This window comes from Rousettus aegyptiacus, unplaced genomic scaffold (assembly GCF_014176215.1).
Source record: "Rousettus aegyptiacus isolate mRouAeg1 unplaced genomic scaffold, mRouAeg1.p scaffold_m13_p_4, whole genome shotgun sequence".
Taxonomy (NCBI): Eukaryota; Metazoa; Chordata; class Mammalia; order Chiroptera; family Pteropodidae; genus Rousettus; species Rousettus aegyptiacus.
The window spans coordinates 48,496,823-48,515,376 of NW_023416307.1; the positions used below are offsets into that span (position 1 = coordinate 48,496,823).

At 37.5% G+C, this 18,554-nt stretch overlaps 2 protein-coding genes across 7 annotated transcripts in view; both read right to left on the minus strand.

Moving 5' to 3' along the window:
- Positions 1–3,924: 3,924 nt before the first annotated feature.
- GP5 (glycoprotein V platelet) lies at positions 3,925–10,914 on the minus strand. 2 transcript variants are annotated; one of them, XM_016136357.2, is made up of 2 exons: positions 9,204–10,914; positions 3,925–8,181 (listed from the first exon to the last, which is right to left on the minus strand). In XM_016136357.2, the coding sequence occupies exon 2, from the start codon at positions 8,170–8,172 to the stop codon at positions 6,460–6,462; it is 1,713 nt and encodes a 570-aa protein (XP_015991843.2). In that variant the 5' UTR covers positions 8,173–8,181; positions 9,204–10,914; the 3' UTR covers positions 3,925–6,459. The 2 variants fall into 2 exon arrangements, with proteins under 2 accessions (XP_015991843.2, XP_015991842.2); XM_016136356.2 differs by having other exon boundaries at positions 3,925–8,335.
- Positions 10,915–12,723: 1,809 nt separating this feature from the next.
- The window catches only part of ATP13A3 (ATPase 13A3), a 79,376-nt gene continuing 73,545 nt past the window's right edge, over positions 12,724–18,554 (minus strand). For all 5 annotated transcript variants that reach the window (XM_016136360.2, XM_016136362.2, XM_016136358.2 and 2 more), the window contains one exon: positions 12,724–16,158. In XM_016136360.2, the coding sequence (XP_015991846.2) occupies positions 15,961–16,158 (198 nt within the window). In that variant the 3' untranslated portion in view covers positions 12,724–15,960. The remainder of the gene's footprint in view (positions 16,159–18,554) is intronic.

Here is an 18,554-nt window from a genome sequence, read left to right on the forward strand (position 1 = left end):
AAAAGAAACACCTAAAGTAAAACTAAAGAAAGACAAAAATAAAGATTGGAAAAATATATCCTGCAGAGACAATAACCAAAAGAAAGCTGTTGTGTTTACAAAACAAAACAACAACAACAATACAAAAAAACCCACGTAAAATAGACTTTAAAAGAGACTTTAAAAACAAAACATTATAGGGATAAAGACTGACACTAGGTAATACAACTTTAAAAACCTACATAACCTTAAAACCTTCAAAAAAAACTTAAATAACCTTATAAAAATTAAATTAATCAGGAATTTTAAATTTCTATGTGACTAATTTGATATACACATATTATATATAATACATAAATATATAAATAAATATAAAATATATATAAATTGAGAGTATAATAGGAACTTAAATTTGTAATTGAATTTTTTTCCTGTGATTAATTAATCAACAAACCAAAACTTAGTAAGTTTATAGATGCCTTGAATAACACAATTAACCAGTTCTATCTAATGGACATATAATATCCTGAACCTAATTTAAAAGGGAATTTTTTTCTCAAGCTCATAGAGAACATTTGCAAAAATTGACTATGTACTAGGCTATGAAACAAGACTCAAAAATGTCCAAAGGATTGGGACCATACAGACCACAAGTGAGTTAGAAATCAATACTAAAAAGGTTTAAAATATGGAATGAAAAGCATATTTCTAAGTAACACAGCTCAAAGAAAAAATTCATAATGAAATGAGAAAACACAGAACTAAACAATAACTCAGAATTAACATTAACAATAATACACAGCTTACAACAGGAACTGCTGCTAAGCAGTATTTAGGGAAAATGTATACTCTGAAAAAGAAGAATGAAAATTAATGGGCTAAGTATCCAACCTAAGAGGTCATGAGGAGAAAACAACTATATAGACTCAAAGAAAATAGAAGGAAATAATAAAGATAAAAGCTGACAATGAATGAAATAGAAAACAATGATACAATAGAGAGGTGTAACGAAGCCCAAAGTTTGTTCTTAGTAAAAGCTAATAAAATAGAAAACAATATCGCAAGATTGATCAAGAAAAAGGAGAGATGAATATAAACAGTACTAGGGATGAAAATGGGGAAAACTACAGATACAGCAGAGATTTTTAAAGCAAAATATAAATAAAATTATTGTGAAAAATTTGAAAACTTAAAATAAAATAACAACTTCCTAAAATGAACAACTTCCTAAAATATATGTAATGTAACAAAAGTGAGGAAATATAAAATTGAAGAGATCTATAACCACTAGAAAAAATTAAATCAGTAGTTAAAAATAAACTGCACAACTTATACACAGTGTGGTAGCCAGGCTCCAAAATGGTCCCCAGTTTTCGAGGCCTCCTGGTATTAACACTCTGGTGTAGGGCCCTCTCACAGTGAACAGGGCCGACCTAAGGAACCAGGAGGATACTGTGGAAATAATGAAATGGTGATAACGAGCACCCTTAAAAGCATCTGATTGTACATAAATGCCTCTAATGTTTCATCAATAAATGAGATATTTTTACCTCTGGTTTGCTAAGTATCATCTCTCTCTGAATCCTACCTCTGGGGGAACTGGGGGATGCTAGATACCATGTCATGAGGACCCTTAAGCACCCCTATGAAGAGGTCCATGGGGCAAGGATCTGAGGCCTCCTGTCATTAGCCAGAAAAGAACTGCCAATACCTGTGTAAGATATTTTGGAAGCAGATCCTCCAGCCCCTGTAAAGATGACTATGGTCCTAGCCAATGCTTTGATGAGAACCTCATGAGAGACCCTGACCCAGAACCACCAATTAAGCTGCTCCCAAATTCCTGACCCTCAGAAACTGTGAGATAATAAATGTTATTGTTTTAAGCCACTAAGATTTGGGGTATTTACTACGCAGCAACAAATAATTAGCATACACAATAGAACCAGGCCAAGATAGGTTTAGAAAGGAGTTCTATGATACATTCAAGGAAAGGATAACCCCATTTTTTACAAATTGTTTCAGAGAGACTGTCCCCGCCCACTTTATGAGGCTGTAATATTTGTCTGACATAGTCAAAATCAGTCAAAGATATTATTTTTAAAATCTTATAAGAGAATCTCACTAATGAACACATTATAAAAGTTCTAAACAAAACATTAGCAAACTATATTCAATATGTATTTTTTAAATGCATGACCAGGCTCAGTTTATTTAGGAATGTAAGATGAATTTATCTTTTCAAAATCTATAAATTTTATTTACTTTAACACAATAAAGGAGAAAAACTATATGAGCATATTAATAGATGAAAATATTGATAAAATATAACATCTACTCATAGTTTCAAAAAATACTTAGCAAACTAGAGCTAGAAATGTCACATTTGTTGATGAAACTTTAGAGCCATTCCATTTGCAATCAGATGCTTTTAAGGATGCTCATTCTTACCATTTTTATTCGACATTGTTTTGGAAGTTTTAGCCAGCGCAAATAAGATTGTTCAAAATAAAAAGGTAAATCAATAAAAGGTAGAAGTTTTTAATAGGAAGAAGCAAATTAGAAGTATCTTCAGATATCAGATAATTATTTAAAAATAAATACCATTTATATATAACAGTAATAAACAATTAGAAAATTTAACTTTCAGAAAAAAAGATAACATCTACAATAGCTCAAAAATTTTAAAAAGGGGAGCACATACCGGGGAATAAATCTAACAAAATTGTCCAAGATTTTTATGAAAAGAATTCTGAAACCTCATTGAACAATTAGAAAGGACCTAAATAAATGGAAAGATGAACCATGTTTAAAGACAAGTGCACTAAGTATTGTGAAAGGTGTAAATCCACACTCCCAATCAGTTTCCACATTCACTGCAACTCCATCAGCATCCCAGCATGGAGCTTAACATGCTGGCCTTAAAGGAGGCATAAAGTTGCAAAGGACTCAGAATAGATGAGACTTCTGAAGCAGAACAAGGTGGAGTGGTGACCCCAGGCCAAAAATTATTTAAGCTACAAAAAGAAGACAGTGAGTATAAGACTAGTTAAACAGGTCAATGGTTCAGGCTACAGAACCCAGAAGCCAACCCGTGCATATATAGAAACTTGGTACATGACAGAGGTAGCTTTGCAAATCAGTGAGGGAAGGATGGGCTATGGGATAAATGGTCTGAGACAATCGGATATAATGTACATATGGAAAAAATACAGTTGGTTCCCTACATCACATCATATACAAAAAAATAAATTCCATGTGGATAAAAGACCTAAATGTGAAAAACAAAACTGTAAACTTTCAGAAGAAAAAATAGGAGACTATTTTTATGACTTGAGAGTAGGAAGAATTTCTTAAACAAGATTATTTTAAAAGACCAAACCATAAAGGTATATTGCTTAATTTGACTAAACAAAAATTAAAGTTTCTGTTTCACAAAAGACAATATAAACAAAGTGAAACAAGAAGCCACAAACTGAAAAAGGATAGTTGCAAAGAACATAATTTATAGAGGATTTGTGTTCAGCATATGTAAAGAATTCCTGCAAATTGATAGGACAAAAACAAAATGCCTCAATATAAATTGGTCAACGCATATGCACAGATAATTCTCAGAAGAAGAAATCTAAATGTTCAATAAACATATAAAAATAAGTTTAACTTCACTAGTTATCAGGGAAATAAAAGATAAAACAAAAAATGAGTTAGCACTTCATACCTATCAGATTGACAGAAATTAAAAATTCTGACATTATTAAGAGTTGGGGAATATGTATAGTAATGGAGAATAAAAAAAGATAAAACATTGGAAATAAATGTCCATCAACAAGAGAACAGATATTGTGGTATATTCATTCAACAGACAATTATTCAGCTATTAAAATGAATGAATTAGAGCCAAATGTTTCATACGGATAAACCGCAAAAATATGTAATCCTGGGGGGTAGGGGGGAAGCTAAAGAATGCTATAGCATTATTTACATAAAATTTGAAAACAGGCAAAACATTACTTCAGCTTGTTCAGAGTCATAGACACATGTAGTAAGAACATAAAAGCACCTAGGGATGTGAAATATCAAATTTACTAAGCAGGTTACATCTAACGAGAGAAGAAGAACATGGTGAATAAGGAAGAGATATACACAGGAGCCTTCAACTTTATCTATCATATTTTATTTTGTTAAAAATATATATGTCTGAAGCAAATATAGCAAAGTATAAAGATTTTATAAAGTGGGCTGAAGTGTCCAAACTTGTTCTTACTTTTCTGAATGTTTAAAGATAATGGCCAGGAGTTCAGGAAAAATGTTTTCATTGGAGAGAACACCAAAATGTAAACCCAGTGGAGCATGTACTTTGTTTTATCCACTGCTCTATCCCTTCAGAGGAGGTGCAGAGGAGGTACTCAACAAATATTTGCTGAATAAATGAACATCTACAGAGGCATGGAGCTATGTTAGAACGAGGTGTGTTCAGAAAGAGCTAATTCATAATAATAGCCAACTTCTAGCGAGCCCCAAATGCCCCAGCCACCGGTTTAACTACTTGGCCTGGATTATTCTGCCTCATCCTTACTATGGACCCTTATTATCTTCACTCCAGTGGTGAGGAAAAGGATGATTAGAGTTAGGTAGCTTGCCTGAGAGCACAGTAGTTAGGACCGGAGTCCATATTCCATCAAAAAAAAGTCTGGGTTTTATGCTGTAGGCAGCTGCCAGATTTGGAGCAGTGGAAATAAGTAATACAAGGAGGCACATGAAAATACACACACCCCAGAGTGAACGGTAAGCAGAAGCAGACAGAGTGGGCAGGGTGCTTAGTGCCCAGGTAGCCTGACAGACGAGCCACACAGCAAGGGACACTACAGTCTGCCTGGCAGTCAGGGAAGGCTTTACCAAGAGGAGACATTTAAACTTGGTCTTGAAGGAAAAGTGTACCTAGAAATTCCAGGAACCCAGCAATTCCTGCTCCACATCCAGTTGGTGTTATTCAGAGGTGCTCCATCACTCTGGACTGTGAGCACAAAGCCTGACCTCACGGGTCAGAGCCCACACACACTCGAAGACAAACTGGTTTGAACATAACCTCCAGTGTAAGTTTGCTCTCACCTTTACAGACACAGGGGAAAAAAACAACAACCACCAACCCAGAGCTCTTCTTTAGAAATCATGACAGCAGTAATACAGGTAATTGCTTGCCCTTTAATAAGAGCTAACACTTGAGCATTTAGTGTACTTGCAGGGTGCTGGGCTGTCATCACATGCTTTATTGCCCCTAATTCTCACAACTCTTTATCCCTTTCCAGGGATGAAGAAATCCAGGCTTAGAGAATTTAGCTGTCTTGCCCAAAGTCCTATGCAGTTAGTATGTGGTGAGGCTGGGATCTGAACCATGCCGGGGGGGGGGGGGGTGTGAAGGTGGATGTCAACTTTTCAGCCTATATTTTAACTACTGTTGCTCAGGAGAACATCCAATGAAAGCAACAAAGGTTTTACTGCTTTCAATGGGAAGAATGAGAATGTGATCTGAGCATAATAAACTAGAAACCAATCTTACCAATACATTCATGAACACCTGTCACATGGTAGGTGCTCCATAAATACTTGTGAAATGTGGTAGCATTTAGTTCCAAATGAAGCTGGAAATGAAAACCAACCCAGTGTCAAAATGACATACTTCACTCTCCTAGCAGTTTTAAGCCTTTGCTGGCACACATACTTCAACCTCCTGGTGAGCGTCCACTCCTCTCAAATCTGTTCCACCCACTCTCTCCCCATGGCCCTCCTCCTGCTCCTTGGAACTCAACCCTGACTGTGGCTGTCCTTGCATCTGTCACTGGGTACTGAGCTCCTGGAAGGAAAGTCTTGTGTATTTTTCTTTTATCTTTCAGCTTATCACAGATCAGGCCTACTCTGAAATCATGGCTGAATGGAGTCAAGTATTCTCCCAAATAGTCCACAGGTCTGAGATTCAGAAAGTGAGGGAGGAAAAAAGATGAGAGGAAGAACTGGAATAGTTTTGCTTTTCAAATAAAGTAGATAAAGAGAACAACCAATCCTTTTGCTCAGGAAAAGTCATGATCATTTGGACCACGTGTATTCATTTTATTCATCGATTTCACACTTACCAGACACCTACCCTATGCAGAAGCTCAGGAGTTGGCTGGCTCATTTGCACCCTTCCTCAGGAACCTTTGAAGAGATCCCTCTCTCCACCTGGCACAGTGGGGACAAGGATGGGGCAAACGCGACTCACGCCCCCAGGAGCGCACAGTGGAGGGTGGAGGAACAAAGCAAAGCAGGCAGTCACTACTTACAAACGTAAAGGCTATTCTGCGGAAGAGGGCGGAAGAGGGAGACAGACGGAGAGGTGGGATTCAGGGCAGAGGAGGCGGAGGCTGAAGAGAAAGAAAACACCGTCAGCCTGTCTGGATTTTTCCCAGAACCACTTCTAACAATGCTCTGGTCATGTTTTAATTAATTTCAAGGTTCTCTCGTTGACTCAAACAAAAGCTCTCTTTCTCTGATTAATTTTCGAAAGAGCCGGCCGAGTTTAATCATAGCAATCACAATGACCCCAGTTACTATGGCCTGAGTGGCTAAAAGCAGAAAGTAAAGACCCCAGGACAGGCTATAATCTTGACTCTTGCCCGTGGCCGCCGGCTGGGCCCACCCCCAGGGTTCTGAGCTGTTAGACACCAAGGCATGGGGGCTGCTGGCAGCAGGCAGGGCCGCCTGGGTAAGGGCAGGAGAGTGGGGAGGCGGGCCCTGGGTGCCCGGGCAACCCAGCTCACTGTCCTGCAGGACCGAGAGCAGCCCGCCAGCGTGCTGCCCCGCGCCGCTGCACCGCGGGGGCTCGGCTTCGCCCACGAGGCCTGGGTGCTGCCGCAGCCACGCCAAGAACGGCCGCAGGCTACAGTCGCAGCGCCAGGGATTGTGCCCCAGCAGGACCTCCGCCAGCCGGGGAAGAGCCCCGAATACTTCGCCGGACATGGTCTCCAGCTGGTTGTGGTCGAGTTGGACCTCCTCGAGGCTGCGAAGATCGCGGAAGAGCGCGCGGGGCAGAGTCTGCAGGCCGTTGTGGCGCAGCGACACTCGGCGCAGCCTGTCGAGGCCGCGCAGCAGGCCGTCGGGCAGGGAGGCCAGGCTGTTGGAGTGCAGGGCGAGCACCTGCAGCTCGCCGAGGCCCCGGAAGGCGCCCTCTGGGAGCGCCCTCAGACGCGGGCTATGGGTCACCCCTAATGTCCGCAGGCGGCTCAGGTTGCGGAAGGCGGCCTCGGGCAGGGTGCGCAGCTGGGTACGGTTCAGCCACAGCTCCTGCAGGCCTGCCATCTCCCCAAAGAGCACCTCCGGGAGTTCTTCCAGTGGATTCTCGAACAGAGTCAAGAAATTCAAATTGTGCGTATGAAGAAAGAGTGCAGAGGGCAGGGACTCGAGCTCATTTCTAGAAAGAGTCAAATAGCTCAGGTTGTGGAGCTCGTCGAAGGCCCCAGGGGCGATGGAACGGATGTGGTTTCTGTCCAGATGCAGCTCCACCAGGGCGCGCAGGCTACTCAACAGCCCCGAGTCCAGAGAGACGAGCTGGTTCGAGTGGAGCAGAAGTTTCTTAAGCTTAGCCTGTGCCCTGAGCAGTCCCGTGGGCAGGTGGGTCAAGTTGTTTCCCGATAAATCCAACAATCTCAGGTTCTCCAGATGTGCGAAGAGGTTAGTAGGAAGGAAACGGAGTTGATTGTGGTTCAAAAAGAGCTCCTGCAGGCTAACCAGTTTCTGAAACATGTTTTGGTCAATGCCCTGTAGTTCATTGTGGTCCAGAAACAATTGTTCCAGGAGCACCATGTTATCCAAGAGCGCTCCTGGAAGGTGAGTGATCTTGTTGCGCGACAACCTCAGGGTTTTTAGTTTTATCAGGTCATTAAAGGTGCCGGGGGCGATAGCGGAAATGTGGCTGTCTGACAGCATCAGGCGCTGCAGGACGGTCATGCCACTGAAGCTGTGATTCTGCAAGATGAAGCGGCCCATTCGGAAGAGCAGGATGTGCGTCAGGTTGGTGGGTAGTCCCAGCCCCGGGATGCTTGCCACGTAGCCTCCTGAGCACTGCGCCGCGTCCCGAAAGGCACACTTGCAGGCGGGTGGGCAGGGGAAGGGCTGGGCGCGCAGGAGCCCCAGCACCACGCACAGCAGGGTGCTCCTCAGCATGTCTGAAACCTGTGGGCAACACCCAAGGGCAAACGCTCATATTCGATCTTGTAATCCTGTAAATTTAATTTTGCGGAGGCATGATCCCTTCGCCAGGATTATCACTCACATTGTTATCCAGATACAACTAAGTCTTACTCTTTTCGTAGGAGTGTAGATTTTCCTGGGTGGTGAAAAGACATTCACTTTACACTACGAAGTCTCATTCTTTCGTTTTACTAATTTTCCATTCTCAGTTTAAAACATTGAAATTAAATCATTTTCAAGCTACAGAAAAGCCAATACTTCAAAATCTTTACATAGAGAACTCATTAAATGATCATCCTCATATTCAAGCTCTAGACATTATGAAATTATGAAAATAGTTTGCCAAATTCTTCTGCAGTTAATAAGTGCATTTCAAATCTCCATTATGAAAATAGCTCTGCTCTTGACTTTATAACTTACCCAGGGGTGGCCATAACCAACAGTCATGAAGAGAACAGCAAAGTCTGTTAAAACAACAGCAACTACCACCCGATTTCTTTTATCACAACTATACTGTATTAGCAATACTAACTACCCTACTAAAACAATGCACACCCCAAAACAGTGAACACTCTCAGTCACACTGAGAAGGGCAGGTAATAATACTCATCACTTTATGCCATGCATTGTTCTCAGCATTTTATTTTGATCAATTCATTCATTTAATCCTTACCTAATCCTATGAGGTAGGTACTACTCTATCTCCAGAGGATGAAGGAACTAAGGCACAGAAAGGTTAAGTAACCAGGTCACAGAGTTAGAATTTGAGTAGTATATCTCAATGAGCCATACATAAGGAGATATCATTTATAAGATGCTTAATTAAAAATGCTTCATAGCGCTGAATTATGCGAAATACACACAATAATATTAATCTGCCAAAATGTTTCCCAAGTTTAATTTTACACAAACCATTTTTTGTACTACGTTTTCTTTCTTATGCATACACAGACTAACCAAGCCCTCCAGTTGTCCATACTAATTTTTAAAACATCTGGCCTTACCTGAAGTGGTGCTGCACCCAAAAGTGACTGCAAGGCTTAGTTGGAGCTTTGCTTGTGATTCGGCACTTTCCAAAGGAAGAGGGAGGTATCTTTGCATCCTGGGGATAAAGACTTCACCAGAATAAAAGTCACGAGAAGGACCCTATCTCAGAGAGCATATTCTGGTTTTTAATGACAAATATTTTCAAACCGAGAGAGACCGTATACAACCTAAATCCTACTGTCAAAGCTGAATGATAAGAGCAGGAGGGAGAGAAGTTTCTCCATAAATGGCTCATTGATGCTAGAAGAGCTAGTGACGCATTTAGATCATGGCAGCAGCCACACCCCTAGACGGGCCACACTTCCTTTGGGTCTTCCTCTTCATGCCACATTGCCCCAATTCTCTATTTCAGTCGCCCCGCTTCGATGAATAAGTCTAAGAATATTCTCAAATGCCCCACTCATTTTTTTTTTCTTGCTAGGAAGAATATGACTAAAAATATTCTGCAATATGTCCAATTACGGCTTTACTGAGTTGAAGGGTGTTTGCATGCTAAATTTAACTTAGGAAAGTCAAACGTAGTACAAACATATGATGCCACCTATAGTGTATGACAGTTCCCGTGCTTCATAGCTCAGTCTACACTTGGAATTGATTTTGTAAATTTAATATTTGATGTTCATATGAAATAATTGTCAGCGTGGTTTTTTCATTTCCCTAATGATTGAACTTAAGCATCTTTTCATATTTGAAGGGCCACTTGTGCTTCACATTCTAAGAAATGAGTTATTTTCTTTTACCCATTTGTCTATATGCAAAATATGTATGCTTATGACTTAAAAAAAAAAACAGATTATAGGCACTCTACATATCCTGGATACTAATTCTTTGTTGGTTATAGGTGTTACAAATGTCTTCGACGAGTTTGTAGTTTGCCTTTTCACCTTATGAGGTCTTTTGACAGAAGTCAATATAGGCAAAATTATCAATCTTTTCTTTTACAATTTTTTTTGTCTATTAAATCCTTTCCTCCCGTCAGAAAAATATTCCCCAATTATGCCTTATTTTTTTCCTTCACTTTTAGGTTTTAATCCATTCAGAGTTAATTTTTGTGTATGATGTGAGTCCAGTTTTATTTTTTCCATTAGGATAACCAATGGTCCTAGCCTGATTTAAATATATAAATAAATCCCTTCTTCCCTCAGAGCTACAATGTCAGCACTGTCATGAACCAACATCTCAAACATGGATCTGTTTTGCTATTTGATAATCCATGCTCCAGTATTAGACTGAAATAACCTTTTCATATTTAAAGTCTGAAAAATATTGTTTTATGAAGTATGAAGAAATAGACATTCTCATACTACATCGATGGGAATATAAATTGGGGCAAACTTTTTGAAGGAAAAAACACTACAGGATTGATAGGAAAATAAACAAAAACCTAAATGACAACCATCAGGGAACAAGTCATTTAAATTATGGCACATCCATGCAATGGGGTACCTTGCATACTTTGAAGAGAATGAAGTTGAGCTGCAAGTGTTGACATAACTTTCTAAGTTATATGGAATGACATAAACAAGGGCAGCATAGCATAAACAGTGGGATTCTACTTGAGTAGGATTTCAAAAAACATATACCTATATGAGGATAGACAAATAAGTATTTTCGTGGAATGAAACACCCAGGACACTTTAGGATTCACCTTTTGAGGGAGAAACCAGGGATAAGTGGACTTCCTTATACATATACTTTTCTGTGAGGTGTGAATTTTTATTAAATGTGTTTGTGTTATCATTAAAGAAATTTTAAAACAAAAATAATTTGGATGGGAAAATAGCATCGTTGAAGAAAAAAGGTAAAAATAAAGGTATTAAAACATACTAGAGGAAGTCAATGCTTGAATTGTAAAAGAGTAAACATTAACCCCTGAAACTACTGAGTGGAGTGGTACAGCAGATGTGGTGATGTGGTTCTTAAATTATTTTATCCTGGAGGGGAAGTCCCCAAATCCATGACATTTACAGGTGTTGTAGAAAAAGCACTGAAATGCAATCAGCCTTTGATGTAGCAAATAGGGTCAAAGCCCAGTAAATGCTGAAGTGACTGAAATTATCTTCTAAGTCATGAAGTCCTAAACCAGAAGGAAAGCCACAGCCTCTGCCAGGCATCATAGGATATCTTTCTGATCTAATCAAGAGAAACAACTACAGAGCCCAGGAATAACTACCCTGGTGACCCAGGCAGTCAGTCATACATAGGCTCCCCCAAGTGGAAATACCCTTACCCATGAAAATGGCAGGGAGCAAATGCACTGTGGAATAAGCAAAGTAAGAATTTGAGTCAAATTCTGGTGAAGTTTCTTTAGCCTGTTTCCCCAGGAATTCCTCCAAGTTTTTGTTCTTTAAACAGAGGACAATTTGATTGCCTAGGAAGGGTAAACTGATACATAAGTTGCAGACAATGTAGAAACACTGTGAGTCCATCCTACTGAACAAATAGACAAGGTACTGAGAAGTATTCTGAGCAATGAAGTTGGTGACTCCAATGTTTCAAGTCCTTGGATTTCAGATCCACGAAACAGTTCAGAAATCTGTCTAAAAGGTGAGTTTCTGTATCCAAGTTACAGAACCCTGGCCATTCAAAAGGTGTCTACCTGGATGAGATATGCTTTCCTTCTCCATGGGGTAGGCTCAGAAGCCAGGGCACTGCACGGACCTCTTTGCTCTTACAGAGAAACCACAACCTCAACTTTGAACAGAGACAGTATCATTCAAACTCCTAGAACTCCTTCTGTCCTTCCCTGCAATATACACTCAGAAAAAAGCACCTCATAGTGATGCAGGGGCAAGAGGAAGGAGACAGGAGGAACTGCCCACACCAATAGGCTGTGGGGACATGATCGTCTGCTATAGAACCATAGTGAATGCTAAGAATTTGGGCGCGAGCTAGGCCTTCACACCACAGCCAGCCATACAGCCTACAGCAGAGGATTCAAGGCTCCTGCAGAATCTGTGATTACCAGGAAACACCTATCCAAGCTCCGAGGCCCAATACAAATCTGCCTTCTCTGGGAATTCTATGACTAATAGTGAGCTCTACAGCTTCTCTTTCCTTGGAGGGCTCTTTTTGGTGGCACCCATGGATGCCACTTCACTTCAAATTTACCATGTCTTACATGGTTATTAGCTTTTGGTTTGATCTTCCCAACTATCAAAAACCTATAAATTCCTGGTCTTATAATTTGCCATTTCTTTCAGATCTGCTGACCCTTACCATTTGGCTCTACATTGTAACTGTATAGAATTCCAAGGGATGGGTAACTGGCATAATGTCTTATGTGAAATGCTGTATTTACTTTTATTTCCTTCAAAAATCCAAAGTAAAAAAAAAGGAAATAGGAAAGTATTAAGTAGGAAAATAAATCCAGAGAGGGCAGTATTCATATAACTAAAAAAAACAAAAAACAAAAAACAAAAAAAACAAAAAAAAAAACGAACAAATGTATAAAGACACAGGAAAAAAGTAAAGCTATTTCATTCATTTACATTTTTATTTTGAATAACTTCGATCAAAAAAGAATTCATAAGGTTATTTACAATGCTGAATGTACAATTGTGAATGTATGCCTTTTTGACATCAGGGTACCATTCTTGAGCAGCAATACAATTTAAAAAATATAAAGATGCAGTATCATTTCTGATATAAAGTTTCTTAAAGAAAAAAAATCCGAAGTCTTAGGGAATTCACAAATCATAACAGAAAGTAACTTTTATTAATTTAATGTGCACATAATTACCAAATTTCAATACATTAAAAATGTGTAAATGCCCACAGACTGTACAAAAATTAACATCCAATATTTTGTTAAAAGTTCCCAACCACCTCCCACCATAAATACAAAAACCTATTTTCAGGTATGTCAAAATTACATGCATGAAATCTGAGAATGTTTTCTGAAGCTCGTTATTTTGCTCTTCTCTGGATATTGTATGTATAGCCGTTTTGGGAAAAGAATATATAAACATTGATATTTTACCATGCTTTTGAAATTGTGCAGTATTTTCATAAACACGGGAAACAAAATAAATAGAGCAAAAACCAACAGTTTTTTAAAATGCAAGTGCAATTTGGAAAGCTTTTGAATGTAAGGATTATAAAACTAATATAAAAAGTATTTATCTTGTTGTTGGCTTAGCCACTTTTATTCAAGCATTATTTGCAGCATTGCTTTACAGCAGTTGGTGCTAGAAGATACAAAACATATAGTTACCACTATTTATATCTGAGGGAGAAAAAAACTTTAAACAACCCTGAGGGAGACACACATTAAAAATCTTGTTATTTATTTAAAAAGTTAAAAAGTTACATATCATTATTTAACAATTACTTTCCCGGACATTTCTGTCCTTAAGTATGTGCATAAATAAAATTTTAAATCAGCAATATTAATTTTAATACATCAAAATAACATATGTACAGATTTTAAAATTTAGGTGTGTATATATTCAAATAATTTAATGTGAAATTCAGAACCAAAATTACTACGTAATGGTGACCTACAGAAAGAGAGGCCTCTATCTATGGCACTGAGTAGGACCCGCACCTAGATTCACAGACATTCTTCAAATAATATTCTGGAAGTCATCAATTACAATCTGAACAACCCACTTTGTCTATGTTCAAATCTAATTTCCTACAAATGCTTTCCCATTTACCTAAAAACCTTATTCCTTTGAAAACAATATGGACAGATGAGATATAAAACCCTTATAAAATCTAAATGTTAAAAAAGGGGAGTGTTAAAAATATAGCTCTTTATGATCATGCTCTTAAAGATGTTAAATACAATCTGATAATTGGGGTTTTAAGCTGTTACTTAGCAATTACTTTAATTACATGCTTCAGTATTTAAATCAAAGAATAAGATTTGTAATTGTAGGATATCACTGAAGAATAACACTTGTATATGTTGAAAATGAATGTGGAAATTATAAAACAATCGAGAGAATAAGTAACTATAGAAAACAGTGCTAATTCACAGCTCAAGAGGTCTAAGATGCATAGCTTCATAGAATCATTCATGGAACTGTTCTTATCATCTAACGTGTATTAATATTGTATTATACTTTTTTGATGGAAAACTTCGATTATGTTTTTGTAAGAATCATCAGTGGCAATAGCAATAACAGTGATCCTGAGTGTAACTTACATTTTTCTATAGTTACCAAACATCATTCATGTCTCTGCAGCATAAAAGATGAGAACTATTTGGTTATACAGTTCTGGGTACATCTGATAGAATGGTTAAGTATATATCAGGAAAATAATGATCAGCTAGAAGTGAAAAAGTACACACATGCTATTGGTTAAGGAAGAACACAGGATAATGTCACATAGTATTAGTAGTTTAGTGTCCGTATTATAGCAATATTGTTTCCTTGTTTTATCATAACCATGGGCTTTGCCAAACTGTTGGATCTTACCTATAAAGGCATTTTCAAGGATAAATTTTGTTTAGAATTTAAACATCAACCAGGCAAAACAGAAAGGTGAAAAATATCCACATTTCTTTTGGCTCAATGAATGTCTATTCTTTATTTCCATTTTTATTTTCTCCCAGAAATTTCCACAACCAAAATCTGCTTATTTGTAAACATCCAAACCAAAATAGGTAAGCTCTGACCTCTGGCGCCACCTAATGGCACAAAACAAATTCTCACCTAGGTTCATACTGCTTTGAAAAAATAAGTCATTCAAAACCACTCATTATTTTTAAGCCTTATTATTAATACGATAGACATACATCAAACCTTAAAAATTTTAGAAGGCAAAAGTCTAACTTAAAGTACTAAAAAAAGAAAACACACACGAAAAAACCCTGAATTATTATCCTATGTCTTTAAGTAATTAAAAAAGTAGAAAATAAAGACATTTAAAATAATATAAAACCAGAGGGGAAAAGGGTATGAAAAGATACTAGAAAGTTAGATCCACATCTATTGCCAAAAGAAATAATCTTTTTTTCCCCAGTGAAAAAGGTTTTGCAACATTTAACTGAAGTAAATTGTATTCCTGACACCAGACATAGCACAAGCCCCATTTAATAGCTTTGAGGGACACCTCAAGAAGGCAGTGAAGCACCTTGCTGATTAGAAAAATAAAACTCAGGTAGTGTGTACGGAAAATATAAAACCACCAATGGAAATCACCTGAGTTGTTCTATAAGCAACACCAAAAACTTACTCCTAACTCTAGGCTATCAAAGGGAACTGGTGTATGTATATGCAGAACTCTTTGGAAGAAATGTTGGAATCAAATGAAAACAGGCTTTCTACCTATTATCAATGGAGGCTAACACCCATTTTATTTATCAGTTATAAATTTAGGGCCTGTATATAAATGAGAGGCTGTGAAAAAATAAAAGTGTAAACTAAGTCTCAAAATCTAATGTCTAAAACCCTACCAAATACCAACTTTCTTCTGTGCCCTATGTAAAGAGTATCACTGAGGGTAACAACCAAGAAAATTCTGGAAATACATATAAGATTCAGAGTTACTGATTGAAGTAAGAGGGGCTTCACAGATTGATTATTAATCTAATTGGCAGGCCAATCTTTTGTTTTTTGTTTTTTTTAAAGTTTAAATCAGCTACTGTATCAGAAGGGACATAAATTAAAATGGTGCCATTCAGACACACAGGATCAGATAGTCCTTAAATTACATTCTGTCCAATACTGCTACCAGCATACCACTGAGAAGGATGCACTGCTACGTTATGGTGATGATTTGACATGATCCATTTTCCTTAACTAAAGCTTTAGCTTCTGTTGTTGTTTGAGGTTTTGGCGGCCATTCTGGATCAACCAAGAGCTCCTGAGCCAGATGCATATACTTTGCCTTTGGTATCTTCTTTCTACAGTCCAGGACGCAGGACAAGCAGCATTTCCCCCAGTGATCCACTGACTCCTAAGAGAATAAGGAAAAAAACACCCTAATAGATTAAGGACCGCTTGTGTTTAACAAATCTGTTAAAGCAGAGTACACAGAAAAATAAGAGCAAATGCCTTCTGAGCAAAACAAAAAATGAAAAAAATCCATGTAAAAAAAGTCAGCTTTCAATTATTTAGGAACACATTGTTTTTTAGTTAGATTTTTCAGTTATTGATACAATTTATTTAGTTTTATGAACCTATCTTATGTATGGATGCATTATTAAAATAACTTGCAGATCTGGATTCTACAACTCTATAACTCAAAATATCTGATGCATTAAGAATAACTTTAAGCTAGTCAGAAAGAAAAAGCATTTTTAGTATTTAATTTGGAAATCCTCATAAGCTATCCCAAACTATCTTTTGATATTATTCCTAACAACTTAGCTATCTGATTATTTTTGGAAGAAAGCAGTATAAAAATGTCATGGTTACTGTTACTATCACCTTTCAAAACATGAAGCATTATGAAGATATTTTTAGGTCAAAATTAGAACTTAGGTCATAATTAATGTCAATCAATCCTTTCAAACCACATTTTCATTCATATAAAAACATTTATTTTATAGTGCTGATTTCCCTTGGTGCTCCACTACTGAAAGAGGTACATAGAAAGTATAAAAGCAAGTACTAATTCTTAGTATTACTTCACTATCAAAAGCTCTGCTGTCACTGAAATCCTTTCTGTTAATCCTGATTTTTTTAATGAATGTTATCTTAGATAAACAATACTTAGAGAATAAGAAAGCAGATTCCCTGGTTGTTACACAGAAATGTAAATTCAATATGGGCCCTCAGAATTTCCCTTAATTGAAATTTGAGATAAAGAAATTAAATAAAACTAAATGACTCTACAGAGACCTGTAGTCAATTTTTAATTATTTTGGCTATTGCTTCTCCAAAGTGAAGTTTAAATCCTAGGTTGTTTTGTTTTGCCATCAGCATATAACCCAGGCTACTAGTTTTAATCTCAGTTAAAGTAATCTCAAAATCTGAAGGCATAACATACCTGAGATGGGCATTCTAATGTTAACACCAAAATATCTTCATGATCAAGAAAGGCAGATTTGCCAAAACACATTTTTAAACTCGTTTCTAAATTTGCCAATGGAGAACAGCAAAGTACTTTAATATGAAAACTCATTTACGTTTTTCATATTTTGACTTGGTAGGTATTCTCGTCTTACTGAGAAAACCACCAGAAACCTACTACTCTTTCCATCTCCGAAACTGTGGGGTGGGTGTGTGGCAGCACTGAGACCACAATCAACAATAACTAAGTGCTTCTAAAGGTATGTTTACTTCATCAACAAAACACTGTAAGCAGCAATGCTACCAAGAATTTATAGGCAAAAACTGTGGTCACAAGTGAGCTATACTTTTAATTCCTAGAGGTGGGCAGGGATACGGATTAAAAGGTTATTCATCAAGTAAGCATCTTTATTGTCATAGCTAAAAAGTTATTAACATCACCTTAAAAGAAACCCACAAAAAAATATTTGGCATTAAGACACAGAAGAGACTAGCTATAGGATTCTTCAGGTGATCAAATACAATTCCTTTCCAGTGTAGGCACATACACAATGAACTTTAATATTTAATCTGAGTTGGATCTATCTTAATGTTTAAAGTCTTAATTTAATTGTGGAAAAGACCATTGTTCCTAAATCAATCTGAAAGCTGTCACTTTTTATTTTATGGCATGTAGCACTGTTAAAGGATCACAGGAAAAAGCTAATGGTGAATGCTGACTTAAAAAAAAAAAAAAAAGCAGAAACATATAGGCCTTGTCTGTCCAGATGAGCCAGCATGGTTGAAGGGCAATGCACAGCAGGCTGAGTTAAAAGGAAAGTCACAGCCAAATGTATTCAAAGGCACACACATACACATACGCACACATACATCTAAATCTACTGTTCACTACCTGTGAAAAATGAGGCAAGCAATAAAATTAAAACTAATTTAATTGCAATCAGAATAAAAATTGAACAGTATTATTTTTACATTATTTTTACATTGTTTTAAAAAATTTTCATGTCCCTATTAAAAGCAAAGAACACTAGGAATACCCCCTCTACTGTAGTTAGAGACCTATTTTGTTCCTGTGCCCTCACTTCCAAATATCATACACAAAAAAAATGCACCATAGGCAAACATAGGTTTATTAGTTTATAAACACAATATAATTGTGTCTACATCCTTGAACACAATATACTTTACTAGAAGAGAGAAAAAAGATGCTACAGGCATGCTGGAATGAAAAATAAATCAAGGGAGAGATGATGGTGCCAAGAGGAGACCGGCAGGCACTGTGCAACGAGAAGGCGAAGAAGGGGGAGCACTATAGGGCTTAGAATGAGCACTTGGATC